This window comes from Squalius cephalus, assembly GCF_949319135.1.
Source record: "Squalius cephalus genome assembly, chromosome: 22".
Taxonomy (NCBI): Eukaryota; Metazoa; Chordata; class Actinopteri; order Cypriniformes; family Leuciscidae; genus Squalius; species Squalius cephalus.
Genome location: NC_137143.1, coordinates 32,683,712 through 32,711,211, shown reverse-complemented (window position 1 = coordinate 32,711,211; position 27,500 = coordinate 32,683,712). Strand labels below are relative to the sequence as shown.

The 27,500-nt window shown below is 39.8% G+C and overlaps 3 protein-coding genes and 1 long non-coding RNA gene across 13 annotated transcripts in view; 1 reads left to right on the top strand and 3 right to left on the bottom strand.

Moving 5' to 3' along the window:
- Positions 1-7,519, bottom strand: part of syngr2b (synaptogyrin 2b) — a 16,094-nt gene extending 8,575 nt beyond the window's left edge. Inside the window, exon 1 of the mRNA XM_079857900.1 lies at positions 7,062-7,519. Coding sequence (XP_079714026.1) covers positions 7,062-7,166 — 105 coding nt within the window. The 5' untranslated portion in view covers positions 7,167-7,519. The remainder of the gene's footprint in view (positions 1-7,061) is intronic.
- Positions 7,456-16,140, bottom strand: LOC307150551 (Fc receptor-like protein 5). 5 transcript variants are annotated; one of them, XM_079857893.1, is made up of 11 exons: positions 15,985-16,118; positions 15,868-15,894; positions 14,571-14,882; positions 13,451-13,738; positions 12,754-13,023; positions 10,943-11,239; positions 10,178-10,279; positions 10,051-10,075; positions 9,885-9,960; positions 8,253-8,318; positions 7,456-7,978 (listed from the first exon to the last, which is right to left on the bottom strand). In XM_079857893.1, exons 1-11 carry the CDS (start codon positions 16,016-16,018, stop codon positions 7,922-7,924), a joined length of 1,554 nt encoding a protein of 517 aa, XP_079714019.1. In that variant the 5' UTR covers positions 16,019-16,118; the 3' UTR covers positions 7,456-7,921. The 5 variants fall into 5 exon arrangements, with proteins under 5 accessions (XP_079714019.1, XP_079714020.1, XP_079714022.1 ...); XM_079857894.1 differs by having other exon boundaries at positions 14,571-15,751; positions 15,985-16,117; XM_079857896.1 differs by having other exon boundaries at positions 14,571-14,822; positions 15,985-16,117.
- A 782-nt stretch (positions 16,141-16,922) lies between these two features.
- LOC307150549 lies at positions 16,923-19,301 on the top strand. Its single transcript, XR_013819749.1, has 3 exons — positions 16,923-17,016; positions 17,892-17,952; positions 19,235-19,301. It is a non-coding gene; the product is annotated as an uncharacterized lncRNA (long non-coding RNA).
- On the bottom strand, positions 17,581-24,573 carry LOC307150547 (Fc receptor-like protein 5). Of its 6 annotated transcripts, none has more exons than XM_079857885.1 (9): positions 24,152-24,573; positions 24,022-24,048; positions 23,159-23,416; positions 21,606-21,899; positions 20,248-20,517; positions 19,258-19,551; positions 18,128-18,262; positions 18,010-18,049; positions 17,581-17,929 (listed from the first exon to the last, which is right to left on the bottom strand). In XM_079857885.1, the coding sequence occupies exons 1-9, from the start codon at positions 24,522-24,524 to the stop codon at positions 17,851-17,853; spliced, it is 1,770 nt and encodes a 589-aa protein (XP_079714011.1). In that variant the 5' UTR covers positions 24,525-24,573; the 3' UTR covers positions 17,581-17,850. The 6 variants fall into 6 exon arrangements, with proteins under 6 accessions (XP_079714011.1, XP_079714014.1, XP_079714013.1 ...); XM_079857888.1 differs by having other exon boundaries at positions 23,159-23,425; positions 24,152-24,465; XM_079857887.1 differs by having other exon boundaries at positions 17,582-17,932; positions 23,159-23,425; positions 24,152-24,311.
- Between the last annotated feature and the right edge of the window lie 2,927 nt (positions 24,574-27,500).

Below are 27,500 nucleotides of genomic sequence, written 5' to 3'. Positions count from 1 at the left end.
GGAGTCTCTCTGCAAGCGCACTGCACTCGCAACCAAATCAATCTAAACGCACAGCCAATCAGAAGAGCGTGTGGGCGGAGTCTCTCTGCAAGCGCACTGCACTCGCAACCAAATCAATTTAAACGCACAGCCAATCAGAAGAGCGTGTGGGCGGAGTCTCTCTGCAAGCGCACTGCACTCGCAACCAAATCAATCTAAACGCACACACAGCCAATCAGAAGAGCGTGTGGGCGGAGTCTCTCTGCAAGTGCACTGCACTCGCAACCAAATCAATCTAAACTCACAGCCAATCAGAAGAGCGTGTGGGTGGAGTCTCTCTGCAAGCGCACTGCACTCGCAACCAAATCAATCACAAATCACAGCCAATCAGAAGAGAGTGTGGGCGGAGTCTCTCTTCAAACACACTGCACTCGCAACCAAATCAATCACAAATCACAGCCAATCAGAAGAGAGTGTGGGCGGAGTCTCTCTTCAAACACACTGCACTCGCAACCAAATCAATCACAAATCACAGCCAATCAGAAGAGCGTGTGGGTGGAGTCTCTCTGCAAGCGCACTGCACTCGCAACCAAATCAATCACAAATCACAGCCAATCAGAAGAGCGTGTGGGCGGAGTCTCTCTTCAAACACACTGCACTCGCAACCAAATCAATCTAAACGCACAGCCAATCAGAAGAGCGTGTGGGCGGAGTCTCTCTGCAAGCGCACTGCACTCGCAACCAAATCAATCTAAACTCACAGCCAATCAGAAGAGCGTGTGGGCGGAGTCTCTCTGCAAGTGCACTGCACTCGCAACCAAATCAATCTAAACGCACAGCCAATCAGAAGAGCGTGTGGGCGGAGTCTCTCTGCAAGCGCACTGCACTCGCAACCAAATCAATCTAAACGCACAGCCAATCAGAAGAGCGTGTGGGCGGAGTCTCTCTGCAAGCGCACTGCACTCGCAACCAAATCAATTTAAACGCACAGCCAATCAGAAGAGCGTGTGGGCGGAGTCTCTCTGCAAGCGCACTGCACTCGCAACCAAATCAATCTAAACGCACACACAGCCAATCAGAAGAGCGTGTGGGCGGAGTCTCTCTGCAAGTGCACTGCACTCGCAACCAAATCAATCTAAACTCACAGCCAATCAGAAGAGCGTGTGGGTGGAGTCTCTCTGCAAGCGCACTGCACTCGCAACCAAATCAATCACAAATCACAGCCAATCAGAAGAGAGTGTGGGCGGAGTCTCTCTTCAAACACACTGCACTCGCAACCAAATCAATCTAAACGCACAGCCAATCAGAAGAGCGTGTGGGCGGAGTCTCTCTGCAAGCGCACTGCACTCGCAACCAAATCAATCTAAACTCACAGCCAATCAGAAGAGCGTGTGGGCGGAGTCTCTCTGCAAGCGCACTGCACTCGCAACCAAATCAATCTAAACTCACAGCCAATCAGAAGAGCGTGTGGGTGGAGTCTCTCTGCAAGCGCACTGCACTCGCAACCAAATCAATCTAAACGCACAGCCAATCAGAAGAGCGTGTGGGCGGAGTCTCTCTGCAAGCGCACTGCACTCGCAACCAAATCAATCTAAACGCACAGCCAATCAGAAGAGCGTGTGGGAGGAGTCTCTCTGCAAGTGCACTGCACTCGCAACCAAATCAATCTAAACGCACAGCCAATCAGAAGAGCGTGTGGGCGGAGTCTCTCTGCAAGCGCACTGCACTCGCAACCAAATCAATCTAAACGCACACACAGCCAATCAGAAGAGCGTGTGGGCGGAGTCTCTCTGCAAGCGCACTGCACTCGCAACCAAATCAATCTAAACACGCAGCCAATCAGAAGAGCGTGTGGGCGGAGTCTCTCTGCAAGTGCACTGCACTCGCAACCAAATCAATCTAAACGCACAGCCAATCAGAAGAGCGTGTGGGCGGAGTCTCTCTGCAAGTGCACTGCACTCGCAACCAAATCAATCTAAACTCACAGCCAATCAGAAGAGCGTGTGGGCGGAGTCTCTCTGCAAGCGCACTGCACTCGCAACCAAATCAATCTAAACTCACAGCCAATCAGAAGAGCGTGTGGGTGGAGTCTCTCTGCAAGCGCACTGCACTCGCAACCAAATCAATCTAAACGCACAGCCAATCAGAAGAGCGTGTGGGCGGAGTCTCTCTGCAAGCGCACTGCACTCGCAACCAAATCAATCTAAACGCACAGCCAATCAGAAGAGCGTGTGGGAGGAGTCTCTCTGCAAGTGCACTGCACTCGCAACCAAATCAATCTAAACGCACAGCCAATCAGAAGAGCGTGTGGGCGGAGTCTCTCTGCAAGCGCACTGCACTCGCAACCAAATCAATCTAAACGCACACACAGCCAATCAGAAGAGCGTGTGGGCGGAGTCTCTCTGCAAGCGCACTGCACTCGCAACCAAATCAATCTAAACACGCAGCCAATCAGAAGAGCGTGTGGGCGGAGTCTCTCTGCAAGTGCACTGCACTCGCAACCAAATCAATCTAAACGCACAGCCAATCAGAAGAGCGTGTGGGCGGAGTCTCTCTGCAAGCGCACTGCACTCGCAACCAAATCAATCTAAACTCACAGCCAATCAGAAGAGCGTGTGGGTGGAGTCTCTCTGCAAGCGCACTGCACTCGCAACCAAATCAATCTAAACGCACAGCCAATCAGAAGAGCGTGTGGGCGGAGTCTCTCTGCAAGCGCACTGCACTCGCAACCAAATCAATCTAAACGCACAGCCAATCAGAAGAGCGTGTGGGCGGAGTCTCTCTGCAAGCGCACTGCACTCGCAACCAAATCAATCTAAACTCACAGCCAATCAGAAGAGCGTGTGGGCGGAGTCTCTCTGCAAGTGCACTGCACTCGCAACCAAATCAATCTAAACGCACAGCCAATCAGAAGAGCGTGTGGGCGGAGTCTCTCTGCAAGTGCACTGCACTCGCAACCAAATCAATCTAAACTCACAGCCAATCAGAAGAGCGTGTGGGCGGAGTCTCTCTGCAAGTGCACTGCACTCGCAACCAAATCAATCTAAACTCACAGCCAATCAGAAGAGCGTGTGGGCGGAGTCTCTCTGCAAGCGCACTGCACTCGCAACCAAATCAATCTAAACGCACAGCCAATCAGAAGAGCGTGTGGGAGGAGTCTCTCTGCAAGTGCACTGCACTCGCAACCAAATCAATCTAAACGCACAGCCAATCAGAAGAGCGTGTGGGCGGAGTCTCTCTGCAAGCGCACTGCACTCGCAACCAAATCAATCTAAACGCACACACAGCCAATCAGAAGAGCGTGTGGGCGGAGTCTCTCTGCAAGCGCACTGCACTCGCAACCAAATCAATCTAAACACGCAGCCAATCAGAAGAGCGTGTGGGCGGAGTCTCTCTGCAAGTGCACTGCACTCGCAACCAAATCAATCTAAACGCACAGCCAATCAGAAGAGCGTGTGGGCGGAGTCTCTCTGCAAGTGCACTGCACTCGCAACCAAATCAATCTAAACTCACAGCCAATCAGAAGAGCGTGTGGGCGGAGTCTCTCTGCAAGCGCACTGCACTCGCAACCAAATCAATCTAAACTCACAGCCAATCAGAAGAGCGTGTGGGTGGAGTCTCTCTGCAAGCGCACTGCACTCGCAACCAAATCAATCTAAACGCACAGCCAATCAGAAGAGCGTGTGGGCGGAGTCTCTCTGCAAGCGCACTGCACTCGCAACCAAATCAATCTAAACGCACAGCCAATCAGAAGAGCGTGTGGGAGGAGTCTCTCTGCAAGTGCACTGCACTCGCAACCAAATCAATCTAAACGCACAGCCAATCAGAAGAGCGTGTGGGCGGAGTCTCTCTGCAAGCGCACTGCACTCGCAACCAAATCAATCTAAACGCACACACAGCCAATCAGAAGAGCGTGTGGGCGGAGTCTCTCTGCAAGCGCACTGCACTCGCAACCAAATCAATCTAAACACGCAGCCAATCAGAAGAGCGTGTGGGCGGAGTCTCTCTGCAAGTGCACTGCACTCGCAACCAAATCAATCTAAACGCACAGCCAATCAGAAGAGCGTGTGGGCGGAGTCTCTCTGCAAGCGCACTGCACTCGCAACCAAATCAATCTAAACTCACAGCCAATCAGAAGAGCGTGTGGGTGGAGTCTCTCTGCAAGCGCACTGCACTCGCAACCAAATCAATCTAAACGCACAGCCAATCAGAAGAGCGTGTGGGCGGAGTCTCTCTGCAAGCGCACTGCACTCGCAACCAAATCAATCTAAACGCACAGCCAATCAGAAGAGCGTGTGGGCGGAGTCTCTCTGCAAGCGCACTGCACTCGCAACCAAATCAATCTAAACTCACAGCCAATCAGAAGAGCGTGTGGGCGGAGTCTCTCTGCAAGTGCACTGCACTCGCAACCAAATCAATCTAAACGCACAGCCAATCAGAAGAGCGTGTGGGCGGAGTCTCTCTGCAAGTGCACTGCACTCGCAACCAAATCAATCTAAACTCACAGCCAATCAGAAGAGCGTGTGGGCGGAGTCTCTCTGCAAGTGCACTGCACTCGCAACCAAATCAATCTAAACTCACAGCCAATCAGAAGAGCGTGTGGGCGGAGTCTCTCTGCAAGCGCACTGCACTCGCAACCAAATCAATCTAAACGCACAGCCAATCAGAAGAGCGTGTGGGCGGAGTCTCTCTGTAAGCGCACTGCACTCGCAACCAAATCAATCTAAACGCACAGCCAATCAGAAGAGCGTGTGGGCGGAGTCTCTCTGCAAGTGCACTGCACTCGCAACCAAATCAATTTAAACGCACAGCCAATCAGAAGAGCGTGTGGGCGGAGTCTCTCTGCAAGTGCACTGCACTCGCAACCAAATCAATCTAAACGCACAGCCAATCAGAAGAGAGTGTGGGCGGAGTCTCTCTGCAAGCGCACTGCACTCGCAACCAAATCAATCTAAAAGCACAGCCAATCAGAAGAGCGTGTGGGCGGAGTCTCTCTGCAAGTGCACTACACTCGCAACAAAATAGAAAAGTACATGATCAAGTTAATAAATATTACACAATTTTAACATTATTAAAAATACATACTAAGTGACTGAAACAATCTTTGTTAATAGAACCTGTTTAATTTCAAGGTTTGATGTGAATTGTCACCTTCAGTACGGCTATAAATGACATTCAAACTCAGAATAGACACTCTTAACATTAAATAAAGCACATAATCAGTACCTGAGATATTACTGTAATTGTTTGTTTGTATGTTGTTGTTCAAACCTCACCAAAATCACTGATAACCCATTATATTATTAGAATATAAATACACTAGTCAACATTTGAAGAGGATCAAAACCTTTTCATCAAAATTATACATGAATTTTGAACAATACCCGTTCTTGTCTCAGGACAATCTTTGATGAACTTTTTAGATCCACTTCAAATGTTGACTATTGTAATATAACTAATCCGGGGTTAACACACTATTATTAAGCTTGGTTTAACCCATTATCACCCCACCCACAAACTGAACTGGAAGTTTTGATTGGTATTTGAAACGAGTCAGACCTGTCTGTTAATGCCTGAAGTCTTCTTTGTACTTTTGGTGAAAAATAAATGTACTGAATTTGAATAGTTTATTTGATCAAATTCAAGTAAAAGCACCACAATTTAATCATACTGGAAAAAAAAACTGAAAATGTACTCAAATACAGTAATGAGAGTAGTTGTAATAAGTGATTTTCCGCCTCTGATGGAAACACTGAAAGAAAGCAGGTCGCAGTCGATGCAAATGTGTCCCACAAGAGATCAGGATCATGAAAGCCACAGACGAGACTCAAAGCAAACTTTATAATCCCTGCAGTGCAGAAACACAAACGTCACCGGTTCTCGTGTTACCTGCCATCTGCTGTGTTTACATGTCAGCGCTGGGACGGGGGACATTCTGTACTGGTGTGTGCTATCACACGATACACACCACCACAACTCACTCACTACTGACCTGAGTGTTCATGCGACCAGAGAGAGTCCGACTCAGTCACACTGCTGGTGTGCAAATGTGTGACGCTAGTAAACAAATTACACTGAGTAAATCAAGACATGGTTGACAAGGTCATCTGATGCAGTCACACACACACACACACACACACACACAGGACGAGATATGAATCAGCTCTTACTGACTCTTTGCTCTCATTTCACAGCGTCTATGGAAAGTCCCTTCGCTGGAAAGTTGATCATGTTCCTGAACGGCACAATTACGGCAGTTAAAGGGTTAATTCACCCAAAAATGAGAATTATCTCATAATTTAATCAACTTTAAGCCATCATAGATGTATATGACTTCCTTCTTTCAGCCAAACACAATCAGAGTTATATTAAACAGATTCCCAGCTTTATAATACGAGTGAATGTTGCATGAGATTTTTGAAGCCCCCAAAAAAGTGCATCCATCATAAAAGAAGCCAGTGATTATAGTTTATAAAGTTATAAATATGGATATTTTTCTTCACTTCAGAAGGCCTTTATTAACCCCTGGAGGCGTATGCATTACTGTTATGATGGATGGATGCACTTTTTGGGGCTTCAAATTATTATTTTTAATGTTAATGTTTTAATGTTTAATGTCGGTTTTTAAATGTAACTTGTTTTAGAACGTTCAGAGAACATTCAAATGTAACATTCCCATAATCTCTGAAGAATGATACAATGTTTCGCTCTCAAAACATGTAAAAAAAAACTGCAAGTTTTTAGAGAAGATTCAGAAATAACATTTTCATCATAACTTAATGGGAAACATTTTTGTTAACTGGGATTCACATTCAATGTTGATTCAGTTCATTTCGACATGTGCATAGTTCATCAATAGTGAAACGGCTTCAAAAGCAGCTCTTTCAGGGCCAATAAGCTCTTCCAGTACTAAGTAGCACTATCATACTTTTATACTATTAAAACTTGCAATCAAAATTAGAAGCCTAGAAGTTAAACATCATTAAAGCAATAAAAAAGTGCTGCAAACTCACGAAAGACTCAATGATTTATACACCCAGATTATTGATCGCTATGAGTTGAAGGTGACACATGTCACTCACCCAGCTGAGGAGTCGTATGATAGTTTGAGGCTGTTTGATGAATTTAATGAGATCGAATCCCGCTCCTGCGAGAGAGGCTCCGTACGCCACACTCTTCGACTCCATCGGTGAAGCAAACACACACACTCACACACACTTACACACACACGCGCGCGCGTGCGACAGCTGAAAACACAACACGGACACACACCACCGGTGCAGCTGCTTCCTCAGACACTGGTGTCAGACTCGCGAATGAGTCGTTCTTTAGAACCGGCTCTTTTTGATGATTCAGATGAACGCAACGAGCGGTTCATTAACAAAAAAAACAAACTGTTCAAAAGAACCGATTCGCTAAAATGATTCGAACTTCTCGACGATGCTGCACAGAGTGAAAAACCAATAAGGTTAAATGTATCACTAATCATTACGCTAGTTTAATGTTTAATATTAAACAGTTGATTAGGATATTAACACACAATGGTGATGTTCACTGCTCCTCACAATCACACACACACACACACAAATAAAAGTGATCCAGTACATACAAATCATGTTTTTTAATGTGTTATTAAAATGAACATTGTTGGGTTTATCAAAACATATACAATTTTTATTTATTTGTGATCTTCCCTCAGCAAACCCACACAGACTCGTTTAATCTGACAGTAGACGCATTGTTGGCTGGTCTTCGCTTCTGATTGGTCAGTCATGTCGACCCATGAGTGCTTGTCTATTGTCTCGCTTTGAATAAACCTTTGTCTGAACAGAATAGTATGTGACAAATCAGTGAAGATACGCTTGTGTCTGTGGGAAACCAAACAGTCAGGCTTAACGGATTAAACTCCATGAAATTAAACTCTTCAAGAATGTCTGTAGAATTATTTTGAGACAGTGTCTTCATACAGTAGAGTTTCATCCACAGATTCATCTTCATCCTGTCAAACAGAACAAAACCAGCACAATCTTAGTCGAAGGGGAACGTTCTTAGAATGTTACTTATTTCAGAACGTTCATTCAAAAGTAACGTTTCAATAATGATTGAAGAATGATAAAATGGAATGTTCCGTTAACGTTCACAGAACCAAGAAGTGAGATAGAATCTGAGATAGAAAAATATTCTTAGAACATATTTTTGTTAGCTGGGATTTTAATGAAACTACATTTGATTTGAGATTCTGCTTCCAATTCAGTAAAAATAATAAATAATACCTCATAATCACTCATTCTGTCAGCGAGGACGACGTCTTCCTCATAACCCTCCAACATCTCCACAAACTAAAGAACACACAGACACTCTTTAGTGAGCTTCCTATCAAGACAGTATTATAAAGGCTACAAAGAGAAGAACGCAAAATTATGCCCATTCTGTGTCCTTCATCATGGATCATGCAAACCCACTCAGAATGCATTGCGATTAACTCAGTGAAACCAGAGCCCGTCTACGGAGAGCCTTGGCACTTCATATTAGCCCCATTGTATCGATCTTGGTTGTAGTTCCACCAGAGTTCCACTGGGGGCGATCGCCCATGAGTGCAGAATGAATGGGAGTCTATGGGGCTAGACGGCTAAATGTGTCTCTTTCACCCGATTGCCGTTGAGAAATCTCAGATTTGATTGTAGGTTTTGCAAGTTCAACATGGGTCATAGGTCGAAGAGGTTTTTTTTTTTGTTTTTTTTGGTCCTGCTTCGGATGCCACGATGCCATCAAGCGGTATCTCTGGTCGTAATCAGTCCTTCACTGACCAATCAGCGTTCATTAGCAGAATGCTAGCGTGTTATGGGCAACAACAACTCAACCTGTAAGAAATCGAAAGGACATAAGTACTCGTTCATTCAACTCTTCGACCTATAACCCATGTTGAACTTGCAAAACCTACAATCAAATCTGAGATTTCTCAACGGCGATCGGGTGAAAGAGACACATTTAGCCGTCTAGCTCCATAGACTCCCATTCATTCTGCGCTCATGGGCGATCGCCCCCAGTGGAGCTCTGGTGGAACTACAACCAACATTCGGTACAATAGAACTTAAAGGGATACTCCACCGTTTTTTCATATTAAACTATGTTATTCCCTTAACTAAGACGAGTTGATACATACCTCTCTCGTCTCAGTGCGTGCACTAAATCGCTCTGTCTTGCGGCGAAACTTTGTTAGCACTTAGCTTAGCCCAGTTCATTCAATATGGGCCAAGCAGAGAAGCTACCAAACACCTCCACGTTTTCCCTATTTAAATACAAATACTCGCGTAGTGTAACTCGACCTAGGACGGTGACACAAAACAAAACGTTGCGCTTTTCTAAGCGTGTAAAATGGATAACTATATTGTATGGCGGAATACCATAGCAAGTGCTTGTGAGCACTTCGACTTGGCGCAGTAATATCTTCACTCGTGAAAAATCCTCTCACCGGCCCCCGCTCCCTCTAGTGAATAGGGAGTGGCCTTTAATAGGGAGTGGCCAGGCTCTCCGTAGACATTCTCTGGTGAAACGATTAATCGCATCCAAAGTAAAAGTTTGTGTTTATATAATATGTGTGTGTACTGTGTATAATTATTTTGTATATATAAATACACATTCATGCATGTTTAAGATTTTTTTTTTTTTTATATATAAAATATATATATATATACACAAATATTTCTTAAATATTCATACATGCATGTGTGTGTATTAATATATATAAAATAATTATACACAGTACACACACATATATTACGTAAACACAAACTTTTACTTTGGATGCGATTAATCATTTCACAGCCCTAGAGATTATAAATATACAAACAAATCTGATAATAGTCTATTTATGAACTAGCAGTGGTAAATGCATCCATCCTCACTGGATAATCATCATCCTCCTCCTCTTCGCCTTCATGTTTAACAGCGATCTCCATTTTCCTGCGCTGTTCAACGAGTCTGGCAGAAAAACAAACACACAAAAAAGCTCAGTTGGATGTAATGCTAGATTTGTGGATTAGTTAAATTAAAAAAGAAAAGAAAACTAACAAGTATTTTCCTGAATATCTTCTTCCTGAAGAGACAAATTATATAATTAATAATCATAATTTGATTCATTCAAAGAATATATCCTTGTATTTAAACAGTTAAATGATGAGCGACATGCTAAACTCACGCAGCACGGCTCCATAAACACAGCAAACCATCACCGCCACATTCAGCAGAGCGAAAGAGCCCAGCACCGCCAGCACCGCCGCCGGAGAGACGCCGTTCAGCACTGCACACAACAGCGCATATCAGGATAAAGAAGACAGGGAACTACAAGGAAACATTGTGTCGTTCTTCAAACATTACGAAACGTCACGTTTAAATGTTCTCTGACACTAAAAACATTTAAAAAATGTTCCATGAATGATGTTTTTTTGAGAACATTATTAGAGACCAGATAGCGTTGAACGAACGTTCTAATAATGTTACTAGAAGAACGTTTGTTCATAACTTTGAGAGAACCTTCACTCAATGTTCCGCGTTATAGTTATTTCATAGTCATTTTATAACCTTATTCTTTCTAAATATTTGTAAAAACAAAATCACTAATTTAACTAATCACTTATTTTAAATGAGTATATCATAAAGGAAAATGTATTAAAAATATTTTTTTTTTATTTAGATTTTTTTATTTTTGTCAAAATTCAAATGATGTCACTTTATTCTTCGTAATGTCCTGAACAAATGTAATGTTTTAGTGTGGTCAAATCGATTAATATTGATTAATTGCATGTGTATATATATATATATAATTTTGTGTGTGTGTGTGTGTGTGTGTGTATACATGTACATGTGTGTATTTGGTGAGAGGCTTCATTTTCACCACAGAGAGATTTTAATTTCGCCTGATGATAAACTGATATAAAGCTGAGTGTAATATGTGTCTTCATACGCTCTTCATTGATCAGCATCCTGGCGCTGCGGATGCTGGTTCTGTTGTCCAAGCTGTCCGAAGCTTCGCAGTGGTAAACCCCGGCGCTGTCTGGACCCACAGACAGAGACAGAGCCGAGTCGTCGGAGAACACCGCGTAGAAGTCTCCTCGGCCCTCCAGCCGGGTGCTGTTCAGAAACCAGCGGTAAACTGGGAACGTTCCTCGCTCAGCCTTACAGTGCAGAACCAGACCGACCACCTGGAAGTCCCATCCGGTGTGTGTGACGGGCGTCACCGTTACAGCGCCACCGACAGACTCTGTGTGAGAGAAACACATCTGTACATGCAGTTCTGAGAAGCACTGACAAAGGTTAAAGGAGTCGTTCACTTCAGAATTAAAATGTCCTGATAGTTTATTCCCTCTCCTCCACGTCATCCAAGATGTTCATGTCTTTCTTTCTTCAGTGGAAAAGAAATGAAGGTTTTTGAGGAAAACACTCCAGGATGTTCCTCCATATAGTGTCTTCAATGGGGTCCAACGGGTCGAAGGTCCAGATGTGAGTTTCAGTGCAGCTTCAAAGTCTCGACACGATCCAGCCGAGGAATAAGAGTCTCATCTAGACAAACCAGCGGACATTTATAACAAATAAACATTTATATACTTTTAACCACTAATGCTGGTCTTGCTCTAGCTGTGATGAAAGGTCACGCGTGTTCCGGGTCAGAAATGTAGAGTGGGGCGAAAAACTCATATTTTCTCCTCCAACTTCAAAATCGTCTGACATCGTTGGTTTACCTTTTATTTATTTGTAAATGGCGTCTTTGCACGTCTGCTTAGTAAACACTGGCTCTGTTCTTACACCTACATCACGCTTGACCTTTCAACCTGATTAGAACCTTCACTCAATGTTCCGCGTTATAGTTATTTCATAGTCATTTTATAACCTTATTCTTTCTAAATATTTGTAAAAAAAAAATCATTAATTTAAGATCAATTAAATTAAATGTTATTTTAAATGAGTATATCATAAAGGAAAATTATAAATGTGCAAAATTTATTAAAAATATATATTTTAGATTTAGATTTTTTTCATTTTTGTCAAAATTCAAATGATGTCACTTTATTCTTCGTAATGTCATGAACGAATGTAATGTTTTAGTGTGGTCAAATTGATTAATAGTGATTAATCGCACATATTTATATATATATATATATATATTAGGGCTGTGAAAAGATTAATCGCGATTAATCGCATCCAAAATAAAAGTTTGTGTTTAAATAATATATGTGTGTGTACTGTGTATAATTAAATATGAATATATAAATACACACACATGCTTGTATATATTTAAGAAAAATGTGTAATTTATATATAAAAAAATTATATTTATATATAATATCAATTATATATAAATATATACAGTATATGTATGCAAATATTTCTCCAATATATACATGCATGTGTGTGTATTTATTTCTGATTACGTAATGTGTGTCGCATCACAGCTAGAGCAAGACCAGCATTAGTGGTTAAAAGTATATAAATGTTTATTTGTTGTAAAATGTCAGCTGGTTTGTCTAGATGAGACTCTTATTCCTCGGCTGGATCGTGTCGAGACTTTCAAGCTGCACTGAAACTCACATCTGGACCTTCGACCCGTTGGACCCCATTGAAGACACTATATGGAGAAACATCATGGAGTGTTTTCCTCAAAAACCTTCATTCCTTTTCCACTGAAGAAAGAAAGACATGAACATCTTGGATGACGTGGGAGAGAGTTAATAAATGAGGAATTCTGAGGTGACCGACTCCTGTAAGTGAGCTACACACCCACGGTCAGGTTTACTGGTTCACTCAGAACCCAGTTGCCCTCGTTGCTGGCGTTGCATCTCACACGACCCATGATCCGGTTCAGCTCGACCGGCACACGGAAGATCGCGCTGGTTTTGTTGGTAATTTCCATCGCGATGACGTCGGTGTCGTTCAACAGACTGAAGGTGATTGACGGAGATCCTTTCAAAGACCGGCACGTGATGATGGCTCTAAAACCAGCGTCTTCAAGCTTCACCTCGAGCGAGAGCTCAGGCTTCGACACGTACTCTACAACAATACAGATTTTTACTCCATAAATTGATCAAAAGTGACATTTATAATGTTACAAAAGATTCCATTTCAAATAAAATCTGTTCTTTTGAACTTTCCATTCATCAAAGAATCATAAGAAATAAAATGTGTCAGTTTTCAACACTGATAATAATCATAAATGTTTCTTGATCATCAAATCATCATATTACAGTGATTTCTGAAGGATCATGTGACACTGAAGACTGGAGTAATGATGCTGAACATTCAGCTTTGATCACAGGAATAAATTACACTTTACTGTATATTCACATAGAAAATAATATATCACAATTTTAAAGTATTTTTGATCAAATAAATGCAGCTTTGGTGAGACTATTTTCTAAAAACAAACTTTTGAATGGTAGTATAATAAAGTATAATCTATCCATTATAATGATTGTACCTTTGACCTGCACAGATATGACATCACTGCGGGTGTCGAAGGTCGTCGTGTCATTGAATAGGTTTGATGCCACACACATATAACTGCCTGTGTTTTGCACAGAGAGCCGGTGTATGATCAGTGTGTCGTCAGTCCTGTCGTACGGCGTCTGAACCGGCCTTTCGTTCCGAAACCACTCATAGGAGACGTACGTTCCTTTGCCCTTTTTGCACTGGAGGGTCAAAGTTTGTCCTTCCCACACGTTATTACTGGCGGGATGAGCAATGATTCTCACGTCCTCCACTGGAACTGCAAAACAAACCACAAAAACACTGCAATTTGCTGCAGATGTTGATATTTATATGGACAAAAAGTAATGAAATTCTGATGAAATGCATATAAATATCAGTATCTGCCCATAATGTGTCTTAGTAAGCTTAGTTTTATGATCTGTATTTTTAAAGCATAATGCAATGCAATACAATGATGATTAAGAGATGAACAAATAAAATAGCCTGATGATCATATTTGATACTCATGATTTTTCTAAAAATTACATTTGATAATCAATAAACCTGCTTCAGTCCTTCTGAAATATTACTAGCAATATCAAAGTTATTCTTGCATTTACTTGATAAAATCTATGGAAGCTTGTTTCCACCACAGAATAAAAAATAAAAAAAAATTTAAAATAAAGACTTTTTATCTCACAGTTCTGACTTTTTATCTCAGAATTGCGAGTTTTTTTCTCGCAATTCTGACTTTATAACACGCAATTGGGAGATTTAAAGTCAGAATTGCATGATATAAAGTTCGCAATTGCATGTTATAAAGTCATAATTGCAAGATGTAAACTCGCAATACTGAGATAAAAAGTCGCAATTATCTTTTAAAATGTTATTCAGTGGCGGAAACAAGCTTCCATAAAAATCAGTGCAGATTGACAGCAGAAAGACTCGTGAAGCTCGAGCTGAAGGAGGACGTTTGTACAGTTACACTGAAAGACTTTTACTTGATAAAAGAGTCTAAACTCTCGATCAGACACAGAAGCACTGGAGGAGAGTGTGTGACAATATCATGTTGATCATATAGAGGTGTGTATCACATATAATACAGTAGTTTTAAAGGGTTCATGAGTTACCGATGACTTTGAGGTCCAGGCCCTGACTGAACGAGCTCTGGATCTCTGTGTTATTGTATCCGATGGCCTTGCAGACGAGTCGGCCGTCATGTTGTGTGGTGATACGCACATGAAAAGTGGCTATTTCTCCAGACAGAGAGGTGTACTCTGAGATCTTCTTCCCCAGGTTTGACTCTTCATAGAGCTTGTAGTCGACAGGCAACGATGATGGTTTCCCAGGAATCTCGCAGTAGAAATCCACAATTGAACCTACTAATGCAACGGATGGACCAATCAGAACCGGTTCATCAAGCTTGTGCTCATCCAGAGCTCCTGGAACAGAGGAAAAGAGTCGAGAACACACACACACACTGCAGAAAAGCATACTCTCTTCCTCAGTTTCTGTCTTGTTTTCCTGTACAAAATATCTAAACATTCTCAAGTCAAGATGCATTTACTGGAGAAGAAGCAAAATGTCTGAAGATAACAAGTGTTTTTTTCTGAAAAATATATATAAAAAATAAGCTTAAAACAAGAAAGAAAAAAAAACATCTACCAATGGGGTAATAAAAATAATCTTGCATTCCTTTTAAATTAAGTATATTTTTCTGACCCAACTGTCAGATATTTTTTCTTGTTTTAATCATAAAGTCACATTATTTTTATACAGTTTTCCAAAAACAAAACTTATATTTTTAGTAATTTTGCTTCTCAGGTAAATATGTGTGATTTAAGAATGTTATCTGTAAAGGAAAATGAGACAAAAACGCATTATTATTATTTTAATTTTTTTTGCAGTGCATCTTATTTAAAACACTTAAAAATATCAGAATGTCATTGCATTTGATGACAAGTTTGTTGGTGTTGATGACAAGTGTTGTTTTTGTTTGTGGTTAGTGGATCATAATTGAGGCGATAATGCAGTGAAGTTCATAATTAACTCTGTGAACAAACACATTCAATATGATGCATTTTGCAGATGCTTTTATCCAAAGCAACTTGAATCGCATTCAATATATATACAGTAGTCAACATTTGAAGTGGATCTAAAAAGTTCATCAAAGTTGTCATAAGACAAGAACGGGTATTGTTCAAAATTCATGTATAACTTTGATGAAAGGTTTTTATCCACTTCAAATGTTGACTACTGTATTTTTATCAGTTCATGCATTTCTAGGGAATCTAAACATGTGATCTTGGCACTTTTAGGGGGTATTAAATACATGCACACACACACACACACACACACACACACACACTTAACCATAACTATCTATATAACCGCAGATAAAAATGGCGGGAAAAGAAAGCCACGTACCCGTCCTTGGATACAAGACAGAAATACCTGGTGGAAAAATATACATACATAAATGAAAAGAGACGTCAACAGACACCACATGAAAACATCCATCAGATATGCACAAGTTTCCTCCACCTATGAGAATCAGTGAGACATGCATCGACTCCATCCTTGCTGAATATCCAGATCCAACACCAGAGAATGATCTTTATATTAATGCAGCATGTGAAAGCAAGTGAACACACACACACACACACACACACATAGTGAAGGACGTGTCTCACTTCAACTGAGCTCATGGGATCCACCCTAAACATGTGTTGAGCACAGATAGGGCAGATGCCAATGCAAACCACACAACAACGACGGAAGATTGTGGAGAACACATTGCAGGAACATCTGAGATAAACTATGTACTGCCCATAATATGATCATTATTCACCATCATGCTGCATTAATGCAAATACAAGTTGTTCTTTGATGCTAAAGACTGAAGGTTTGTAGTCCATATTGTTATTGCAATAATACGGCCTAAAGCCATGAAGCTCGGCCTCTTTAGATTCCTCATATGATCCACGATCAGCTCAGCAGTCACTTTGACTTCAGTCATAATGGTTTTATAAAGGCTTTGCTGTAGGCTACTAGTAAGTTTGGAAAGATGACATGAACATTTTCAGGACAGGAACATTATAAACCGTTCATCATGTCATGGGTCGTATGGAGCACATTCTTCCCAATGACAAACATTCTGTTGAATTTCTAATAGTTTTTTTTCATCTGAATGCAGCAACAAATGGAGAAGACACCAAACAAAGAAGTCTTGGCATTGACAACACTTTGTATATTATGAAAGTTAGTATATGACCTCTCAAGTACCAACAGCACTGGTGTAAATTTGTAAATTAAGGTTAAATCCGATCATAAACATACATTTATAGCGCTCCTATCATCCAATAATCGCAATACACTTTGAGATTAGTTAATTATGAAACAAAGTCTAGCCTAAGTTTTCTATAATTCGAACAATAAATTACGTTTTGGCGCCCTTGGCGTTTTGGCGCTGTTTTCGCCTCAGGTCAACGACACGTGACGTGAACCGATCATCTGTTCCTCTGTACGCGAGTAGTAATAATAGCACGGAATAAACGTGAATAACACCATAATAAGGTATGTTAAAAGATACAGAACCACTTACTGAAAGGTATCATGTCTCATGTAATTGCTCAGCCAGTGTAAACGCGAATAGACGTCAATGTCACGTCGTCACATTTACCTCAGAAAAGACATTCATTGCCCACCAACGCGATATTTAGTTAAATAATCTATTATTACTTGCTATTGATGTTTCATGATATTTCGTGAATTTTCGTGTCGTTTAAATGTGTAAATTTTACCAACGATCTGGTGTAAAAACATAATTATATTACTAAATATAAAACTGTTAATATGTGCAATATAAATGTTTACACTTGAGTGTCATCATCATCTAACATACATATCTGACAAGGTTCCCTGGTATACAGCTTTAGTTAAGAGAGATTTGTTTTCTGTAAGAAAAAATCGACATACTGTACCTGAGATGCAAATGAATCGAATTGAGATCATAATAAACCGAATTAAGTCAAGAGCTTGTGAATTAGAATCGAATTGAATCTTGAATTCTGTGTTAAAACCTTGCAAGCCCTTGTTAAAAAAAGTCCTTAACAAAAAATGACTCCCAATACTTTTTTTTGTAACAATATATTTTTTACAGTGTTAGATTGTCATGATCCCTGCATTTATTTATTTATGTATTTATCTTATCTATTAATTAATTAATTATTAAAGCAAGTTCCATAGCAACATTTGGTAAATTAAACATTTACTTGGTAATTTTAAAGATACGACACATTTACAACAAAACGTTTAGCTCCATCCATAATTAAATACACCTGAACCAGCTAATCAAGGTCTTCAGGATCACTAGAAACTATAGTGTGGTTGGAGCAGGTCTGGTCTGGTCTAGTCCGCAAAGTTCATGATGAATGTTTTCATTTCCACAGTTTGAGGGTTAAAGGAAACGTCAGCTGGAAAGTTCATTCTGCTGAGAAGAACAGAAGAGAGGTTAGATCCGTTCACGGCATCATATCCAAATGAAGCTTTTGAGAGACTAAAACTCACGGCATCGCATCAGACTGGTTCGCATCAGACTGGATCTCATCTGAAGGAGAAAGGAGAAAGAAAAGCATGATAAAAACCTTGTGCCAAAAACACGATGAAATGAGTGGACTGAACTTACGGTTAATGCAATGTTTGCAGGAGTTGTTTCTGCGCTTGGTGCTCCAGAACAGAAAACATGAGGCTCCTACGATCACCGTCGATAGAAAACCACAGAAAACTAACGCAATGACCTCCATGGGCGTCGCTGACAAATCTGTGCAAGAACATACGAAACCATCATCAACTTTCTTTAAAGTCACCATGAAATCAAATTTTTTTAAAGAAACATTGCAGTGTTTATTCTAAGGGTATGTTTACACGACAATGATATGCTTAAAACGGAGAAGTTTTTCGTTTGAGTTTTTCGCGTACAGACGACATCACTGTCAAAACGATCCCCATTCACACGGATCCGTGAAAATGATAAAAAACGCTGTATTCTGCTGCCAGGCCAGTAGATGGCGATGAAACACTATAGACTGAAAAAGTTATACGCATGTGCATGACATCATCGTCTTCAGAAATTTGCATTTTTGTTGTTTACACGGAGACCATTTTCAAAAACTTGCACTTTGAAACCCGTTTTCAAAACATTGCATTTTAAGGCACCCAAAACGCCGTTGTCGTGTACATGAACACCCAAAATGCATAAAAAGTTTTACATTTTTAGTTGAAAGCAGTTTCGTGTAAACAGCCTCTAAATGATTTATCATTATTGTGTTAATAATCTTGAATCAGAATAAGTTTCTCTTGCAGCATCTCTTCTCTGATGACGAGGGCGGGGCAACCTGTCACTCACATGAGATCAGCCAATAGCAAACCACAACCATCCAATCAATTCCCCACAGACACAATCAAGCCCCGCCCACATTTGATCTTGTTTCAGAACCGTTGTTTCAGAACTGTTTCCAGAACTCTGGAACAAGAACAAATGTGGGCGGGGCTTGATTGTGTCTGTGGGAATTGATTGGATGGTTGTGGTTTGCTATTGGCTGATCTCATGTGAGTGACAGGTTGCCCTGCCCTCGTCATCAGAGAAGAGAAGAGATGCTGCAAGAGGAACTTATTCTGAATCAAGATTATTAAAACTATAATGATGATGTGCACCCATAAATCATTTGCAATTCTGCAATATTCCATAAAAAACATGAATTAGCGACTTTAACGTCTTTCTTGATATTCACAGGACGGGACGAAGCACACGCTCACCTGTCTTCTGTATGAAGATGTCCTCGCTCTCCACCCAGATTGAGCTGTCGTTGAAACTGTCCCTCGCCCGGCAGCGGTAATAACCAGAGCTGATGTCCGTGAGGAATAAGATCCGTCCGTTCTGCATCACCACGTGAGCGTCGCCCTCTGGTGGAAGGGAGGAACGGTTCAGAAACCAGGAGAACGTGGGAAACGTTCCTCTGTCGGGGAAGCATGTGAGTCGAGCCGCTGTCATCACTGCATCGGCATCATAGAGGTATTTTACCATCACTCGCACAGCGCCACCTACTGGAACTAACAAAAACGGGTTAAGAAACACGTTTAAAGGAAGAATAAGTCACTGGTTTTGTGCAATCAAACCTCTAATAGATATTGAGATTTGATTGAGACTTATGATCAAAGCTGAATGTTCAGCATCATTACTCCAGTCTTCAGTGTCACATGATCCTTCAGAAATCATTCTAAAATTATGATTTTCAGAAAATAAGATGCACCAGGTCAAAAATTGCAATTAAAGTCCCACTGTAGTCAATCATCACCAAATTGACATATTTAAGTTTTTCCTTAAAAAAAAAAAAAAAGTCGTGCCTTAAAATATCTTGAATGTAACTCGACACCCTTGCCTCACCCTTGCCTCATTTAGTATACGCGGTTCTATGAATATGCAAATGAGCCCCGCCTCCACTCACTCCCTCAGCTCAGAGATCCACTGGTTGACGATCACACGTTGATCTGATTGGTTACAAGGTAGTTTATGACGTCAGAAACACCAGCGATTTCAAAGCGTGTTTTTGAGACTGTCTTTGGTTCACTGCAGTTTTAAGGAGGAAATACTCAGCAATGCTGTCGACTTATGAACTTACACATGGTTTGTCTTAAAGCAGATTAAAAACACCACATAGACACATAAACTACATTAAAAGCTGGATTTTCACCACAAGGGAACTCTTTAATAATGTAATACCAGTAAATAAACCGAGACACACTCACCCACGTGTAAAGGCACAGGATCAGACAGAATCTGCTGTGTTTCTGCCTGAGCTTTACATTGAGCCAATCCCGTATCTAGACCTAGAGAGGCGGGCTGAACGGACCAGAACTCCAGTGAATCCACACGCTTCACATCCATTTCCAGTCCGTTCACCAGTAAACTGAACGTCACAGGCGGAGATCCACGCGCCAAACGACAGCTAATGTTGGCCATCAGGCTCGAGCCATTCCAGAAGACCGTGAATGACAACTTAAGCGTCGAGATGTGCTCTGAAAATCATAAAACATGAAACCGGTTCTGAAATAGGATGCATTTTGAACAAAAACAAATGTAGCATCTGCACAAAAAAATTTAAAACAACCTTGAAACAAGCAAATGCACTTAAATCTGGGTAAAGTGAACTAAAATTAAGGAAAAACATCTGCCAATGGGGCATCATTTACACTAATAAATGATATTGGATCTTAAAACTAGACAAAAATGCTTAAAACTATGCAGTTTTCACTTTTTATAAGCACTAATTAATAAGTAATTTTAGTGAAGAATATTTAACCTTAAATTCAGCTTATTTAAATTTTTTAGGATGCACAACCTGAAATTAGATGAAAATTCTTAAAACGACCCAATAAATGAATAATTTTAGTAAACTTTACTTAGATTTTAGTGCATCTTGCTTGTTTCAAGAAGGTAATGTCTTTTGCAGGGTAACAAAAAAATTAAATCATATTTGACCTCTCTTAATTAAGATTCTTGAAATTAGAATTTTTAGGGGTGGTATTATTATTAAAATTAGCACTATAATTTAACTGAACATGCACAAGAACTCGCACTTTATAGCTGTCACTCGTTTATGGTAAAATCTACCTCAAAATGAGCTAAAATTCACTTGCCGAGACTGAAGAAGAGCAATTGTCTTGAATAAAGATTTATATTATAGTGTGCAATGTATTTTATAAGTCTTTTTGGTAACACTTTACAATAACGTTCATTAGTTAACATGAACTAATAATGAACTGCACATATGCAGCATTTATTAATCTTTGTTAATGTTAATTTCAACATTTACTAATACTTTATTACAATCTTGTTAACATTAGTTACTGCACTGTGAACTAACATGAACTAACATGAACAGCTGGATTTTTATTAACTAACATTAACAAAGATTGACAAATACTGTAACAATTGTATTGCTCAGTTAGTTCATGTTAGTTAATACGTTAACTAATGAACCTTATTGAAAAATGTTACCGACTTTTTATCTTTCCTGGCAAAAAACAACATGTTTTCTAGAAATAAGATTTTTTACTTTCTTAGATTTAAATTTTTACAGTGTGATTGCTGTCAAATTTGTTACTTTTCACGATGACAAGGAGGTTTCGGCTGCTGGAGAATCTCGGGTTGTCCTCCATCATGTTCTGAGCTGTGCATGAGTATGTCCCAGCATGCCGTTCACTCGCGTCGTCCACCGTGAGAGCGTCTCCTGAGAGCCGATAGTGGTCTGATGAAGCGTTGACCTTTTGTTGGTCATGATACCATGTGAAGGACAGATGCGTTCCCTTCCTGACGAGACAACGCAAGGTAAACTTCTGTCCTTCATACCGGATCGGGGGATCTGGGTCTGAGCTCAGACTGGCACCGCTGACTGGAGCTGACGAGACGACACAATAACACAACTATATCTGTCAATCAAACACGGCCATCGTCACTCACAACCAGGGCTAGAACTGGTGACTAAAATAAAATATAAATGTTAGATGAAAAACTTTGACTAAACAACTATTTGAAATGTTGCCAAAAAATAAAAAAAATGACACAAAAAAATAAATTAAACTGAAATAGTAATAGTAAAAAAATAATAATACAAAAGCACAAAACAAAATAGCTAAAAATTAGACAAAAAACTTGAAATACAAATAAATTAAACCTAAATAGTGTTTTGTTTTTTTACAAAAACACATTAAAATTGCTAAAAATTAAATAAAAATTAATTAAACCTAAATAGTAATATTTAAAAAAGAATGACTTAAGTAATATATAAATATTAGATGAAAAACTTTAACTGAACAAAAATTTGAAATGTTGCCATAAAATAAAAAGTGACACAAAAAATAAATTAAACTGAAATAGTAATATATATATATATATAATATATAAACCGAATAAAAATACAAAATCACAAAACAAAATTGCTACACATTAAACTAAAAACTTAACATTAGTAAATAGTAAATATTTATAAAAAATGACCAAAACACAACAAAATAGCAAAAAAATTTAACTAATTAAAATGAAACTGGAAATAAATAAAATGTTTAAATAAAATAAAAATAAATTAAGCCTAAATAGTAATATTTAAACAAAAGGACCTAATAAAATAATATAAATATTAGATGAAAAATGCTGCCTTAAAATAAATGAAATAAAAAATTATGAAATATAAAAAAAAGTAATATAAAAAATACAAAACCATCAAAATAACAAAAAATTTAACTAAAATATAAATATTAGATTGAAAAACAAACTAAACTAAATTAGAAACGTTGCCTTGAAGTTGAAGCATTAAAATGACTGTTAAAAAATTAAAACTACATATAAGAAATAAATAACAAAATTAAACAAATAAAACTGAAATAAAAATAAATTAAACCTAAATAGTAATAAAAATACTGACATTAAAAGCCAAATACTAAAACTATATAGACATGTTATGAAAATAATAAAAATGACAAAAATTACTAAAACTAATAAAAATTTATATAAAATAAAAGCTCCTTCAGAATATTAATAACTAAAATACTCAAATAGCACAAAGCAAAAGCACATTTCAGTTTCTGACTTGTACTTGTAAAACAAAATAGATTTGAATTTCATCATTTTTAATGACAATAATGTTCTGGTTTCACTCACTCACGACATGGAACTGGATGCTGTTGCTGGTTTGACCTTCAGTGACCCTGCAGTAGTACTTGCCCTCTGACCCCTCGGTGACCTGCAGGCGGAAGGTGACCTTGACGTTGTTTTCTGCTCTAATAAGATCCCCCGTGTCCTTTCTGAGTTCAAAGGTCAGAGGTGAAGCCCAGCCTGGGACCTCGCAGTGAAACTGGACCTGAGACCTCAGATAAGCTTTACTGGGACCAGTCAGAACCGGATTCAGACGCGACCCGCCTGTCGGACCTCAAACACACCTCAGAATAACCAGAAACACTTTACAGTAAGGTCACATTAGTTATTAGTCATGTTAGTTCATTTATTAAATTAATGAGCGACACACTTGTTAATAAAATGCAACTGTTCGCTGTGTTCATGTTCGCTCAGATCCATTGAATAATATTAACAGAGACAATTTATGATTTTAATAATGTATAAATGTTGAAATTAACATAGACAAGATTAATAAATGATTTAGAAGTGTTATGTTATGTTAATATATAGTTAATAAATGTAACCTTAAAGTGTTATCAATTGATCATATTTTCCATAATGTATTTATTTTAATTGCTTAGGATGAGCATAAATGTGTCAATCGTGAGAACAATTCAATTTAATCCGTTATAAAGTATACATGTAGATTGGAGAGGTTAATAAATGTGTAAACCTGGTTATTGTGCATTTAAAACATCTAGTTTATTAATACTAATACATGAAGTTGATCTATATGACTGATAAATATGCAGTTTATTAAAAATGTGCAGTTCAATTGAATGGAAATTGTATCTGCATATTTTATATGAAAGTAGAAGATTAGTGAAATTCAGAATAAAAAGAAGTACCGGTTTCTGTCCCGAACCCCAGCAGAGCTGAAACACAGAAGCAGAAAGCAGTAAATGTGCAGCGAGAGACTCTCTGAGACTCAAAGCGTTTCATTAATGGGTTTCTGTCGGAGAAACATCAGGAACTCACCGGAGATTAACATGAGGAAACACTGCATCCTCCAGTCGCCCGCTGATATCAGGACTGTGTGTGTGTGCGCGCGTGTGTTATAGCGCGTGTGTGTGTGTGTGCGTGTAAAAGAATATGTGTGTGGACTCTGTAAAAGCTTGTGTGTGTGTGTGTGTGTGTGTGTGTGTGTGTGTGTGTGTGTAAAAGCATATGTGTGAGGACTCTGTAAAAGCTTGTGTGTGTGTGTGTGTGTGTGTGTGTGTGTGTGTGTGTGTGTGTGTGTGTGTGTGTAAAAGCATATGTGTGAGGACTCTGTAAAAGCTTGTGTGTGTGTGTGTGTGTGTGTGTGTGTGTGTGTGTGTGTGTGTGTGTGTGTGTGTGTGTGTAAAAGCATATGTGTGAGGACTCTGTAAAAGCTTGTGTGTGTGTGTGTGTAAAAGCATATGTGTGAGGACTCTGTAAAAGCTTGTGTGTGTGTGTGTGTGTGTGTGTAAAAGCATATGTGTGAGGACTCTGTAAAAGCTTGTGTGTGTGTGTGTGTGTGTGTGTGTGTGTGTGTGTGTGTGTGTGTGTGTGTGTGTGTGTGTGTGTGTGTAAAAGCATATGTGTGAGGACTCTGTAAAAGCTTGTGTGTGTGTGTGTAAAAGCATATGTGTGAGGACTCTGTAAAAGCTTGTGTGTGTGTGTGTGTGTGTGTGTAAAAGCATATGTGTGAGGACTCTGTAAAAGCTTGTGTGTGTGTGTGTGTGTGTGTGTAAAAGCATATGTGTGAGGACTCTGTAAAAGCTTGTGTGTGTGTGTGTGTAAAAGCATATGTGTGAGGACTCTGTAAAAGCTTGTGTGTGTGTGTGTGTAAAAGCATATGTGTGAGGACTCTGTAAAAGCATGTGTGTGTGTGTGTGTGTGTGTGTAAAAGCATATGTGTGAGGACTCTGTAAAAGCTTGTGTGTGTGTGTGTGTGTGTGTGTGTGTAAAAGCATATGTGTGAGGACTCTGTAAAAGCTTGTGTGTGTGTGTGTGTGTGTGTGTGTGTGTGTGTGTGTGTGTGTGTGTGTGTGTGTGTGTGTGTGTGTAAAAGCATATGTGTGAGGACTCTGTAAAAGCTTGTGTGTGTGTGTTTGGACTGTGTAGAAAGCCTGTGTGTCTCTGTGTGTGTGGACTCTGTGTTACAGCACGTGTGTGTGTGTGTGTGTGTGTGTGTGTGTGTGTGTGTGTGTGTGTGTGTGTGTGTGTGCCGGAGGGAGGGCGTTTTCACATTTAGCTCCTAAACTCTGGAATGGCCTTCCTGATATTGTTCGAGGCTCAGACTCGCTGTCTAATCTAGATTAAACTAGATTAAAGACACATCTCTTTAGCCAAGCATTCACATAATACTTACCTTTTATACTACAGTTGAATCAGATTGAATGCATTAATATTATGAACAGCAGCTACGCTAATTATTTTCCATCTGCTGTGAAGAGACGACTCGACGCCAGCGATGTTATGCCCTAAATTAATGCTTGATTAACTAACTGTATTTTTCTATGTACATTTCTGAAATGCACTTTCTGTAAAGCTGCTTTGAAACATGTATTGTGAAAAGCGCTATAGAAAAAAAATTGAATTGAATTGAATTGTGTGTGCGTGTGTAAAAGCATGTGTGTGTGTGTGTGTAGACTGTGTAAAAAGCGTGTGTGTGTGTGTGGACTCTGTGTTACAGCACATTCATGTGTGTGTGGACTCTGTAGCCGTTTCTCAATATGCGTTCTTGTCTGTGCTTGTGTTCTTGTGGACTTGTGAAACGTCATCAGTCGCTGCCCAAATACTGTCCCAATTCAAAGTTCACATCTAGCCAAGTCCAGTTCAAATCCCCGGATGTGTTCTTGATCCGCCCCTTTTACCGAGGATGCATCGAGAGGTGACTTGTGTGGACTTGAGAGAGCCAGGTATCCCAGAATGCATCTCACACCAACCAGCAAGCGTCAATAGCGGAGGAGAAACCCCGCGTAATTTAAAAATACTGCTGTAATTGTGTCACGAAATGTAGATTTATGAGTATTTCAGAACCAGGCAATCGGACGCTCGGCGCTCGTACCCCGCCGAGAACAGCCTTTCCTCGGCTAGTCCTTCTGACGTTTGCCGCTGGCTCGGATGTCTCTAGTCTAGTGGTTTAACATGAGATATAAATCGTCTTGTGTATATCTAACGGGCGATTTATTTATTTTATTTGTCTCATTAATCTATAATTTGTTCCCTGGCAAAACGTTAAGCTGAGGGCAAAGTGAAGTTTCATAGCTTTATTTAGTCTATTTGTATTTAACTTTAACGTTGTAGCCTAGAGAGCTGACTTATGTTTGACTGAATCGTTTGCTTTATTATTGTGTAGCTTCTTATACCTTTTAGGCTACTTATACTGTTATAATGGCTATTATTGACATTTAACAAAAAAAGGTTATGTCATTTTATTTTATATAATTTAAAACATATAAAATATTTTATTATACATGTTGCCTACATTCTCTTCACTGAATGTACATGTATAATAAAATAAAATTACACAACCCTGTCTCTTTTTGCTAAATGTTAGATTTAATGATCAATATTATAATGTTTTTTTATTCATCATTCATCAAGAGTCAGGGTTGTGCTTTATATTTCGTGTTGTTATAAATATGCAGTGAAGATAATCAATTGCGTTGCCTGAACCACATTTGTGTGGCCATTATGTTTAAGATTTTTTTAAATGAAAATGAAAAGAGGCAGAGTGGTGGTTTATAACTTTGTGTGTTACTGCATGTGTGTGTGTGTGTGTGTGTGTGTGTGTGTGTGTGTGTGTGTGTGTGTGTGTGTGTGTGTGTGTGTGTGTGAACTTTGTGTGTTACTGCATGTGTGTGTGTGTGTGTGTGTGTGTGTGTGTGTGTGTGTGTGTGTGTGTGTGTGTGGACTCTGTGTGTTACAGCACATGCGTGTGTGTGTGTGTGTGTGTGTGTGTGTGGACTCTTTGTGTTACAGCACGCGTGTGTGTGTGTGTGTATGTGTGTGTGTGTGTGTGTGTGTGTGTGTGTGTGGACTCTTTGTGTTACGGTACGTGCGTGTGTGTGTGTGGACTCTTTGTGTTACTGCACGTGTGTGTGTGTGTGTGTGTGTGTGTGTGTGTGTGTGTGTGGACTCTGTGTTACGGCACGTGTGTGTGTGTGTGTGTGTGTGTGTGTGTGTGTGTGGACTCTGTGTTACGGCACGTGTGTGTGTGGACTCTGTGTTACTGCATGTGTGTGTGTGTGTTTGAGATATTTTCTCATCATGTGTTCATCAGAGATAACGAGCTTCATCTCGTCACTGAATTTCCACATTATGAGGCACTTTTACAGAATCAGACACCAGGGTTTTA

Bases quoted from the DNA above. Each gene is read 5' to 3' on its own strand.
- LOC307150551 (XM_079857894.1), bottom strand. From the start codon at position 15,003: ATGCATCTTGACTTGAGAATGTTTAGATATTTTGTACAGGAAAACAAG. The intron at 13,024-13,450 runs GTACAATCATTA...GTATTGTTGTAG, and splicing joins CATATCTGTGCAGGTCAAAG to AGTACGTGTCGAAGCCTGAG. The intron at 11,240-12,753 runs GTGTGTAGCTCA...TCTCTCACACAG, and splicing joins ACCAGTAAACCTGACCGTGG to AGTCTGTCGGTGGCGCTGTA.
- LOC307150547 (XM_079857885.1), bottom strand. From the start codon at position 24,524: ATGCTTTTACACACACACACACACACACACACACACACACACACACAC. The intron at 23,417-24,021 runs GTACTTCTTTTT...GAGGTCCGACAG, and splicing joins GGGGTTCGGGACAGAAACCG to GCGGGTCGCGTCTGAATCCG. The intron at 18,263-19,257 runs GTGAGCGTGTGC...GTTCTTGCACAG, and splicing joins CATCTTCATACAGAAGACAG to ATTTGTCAGCGACGCCCATG.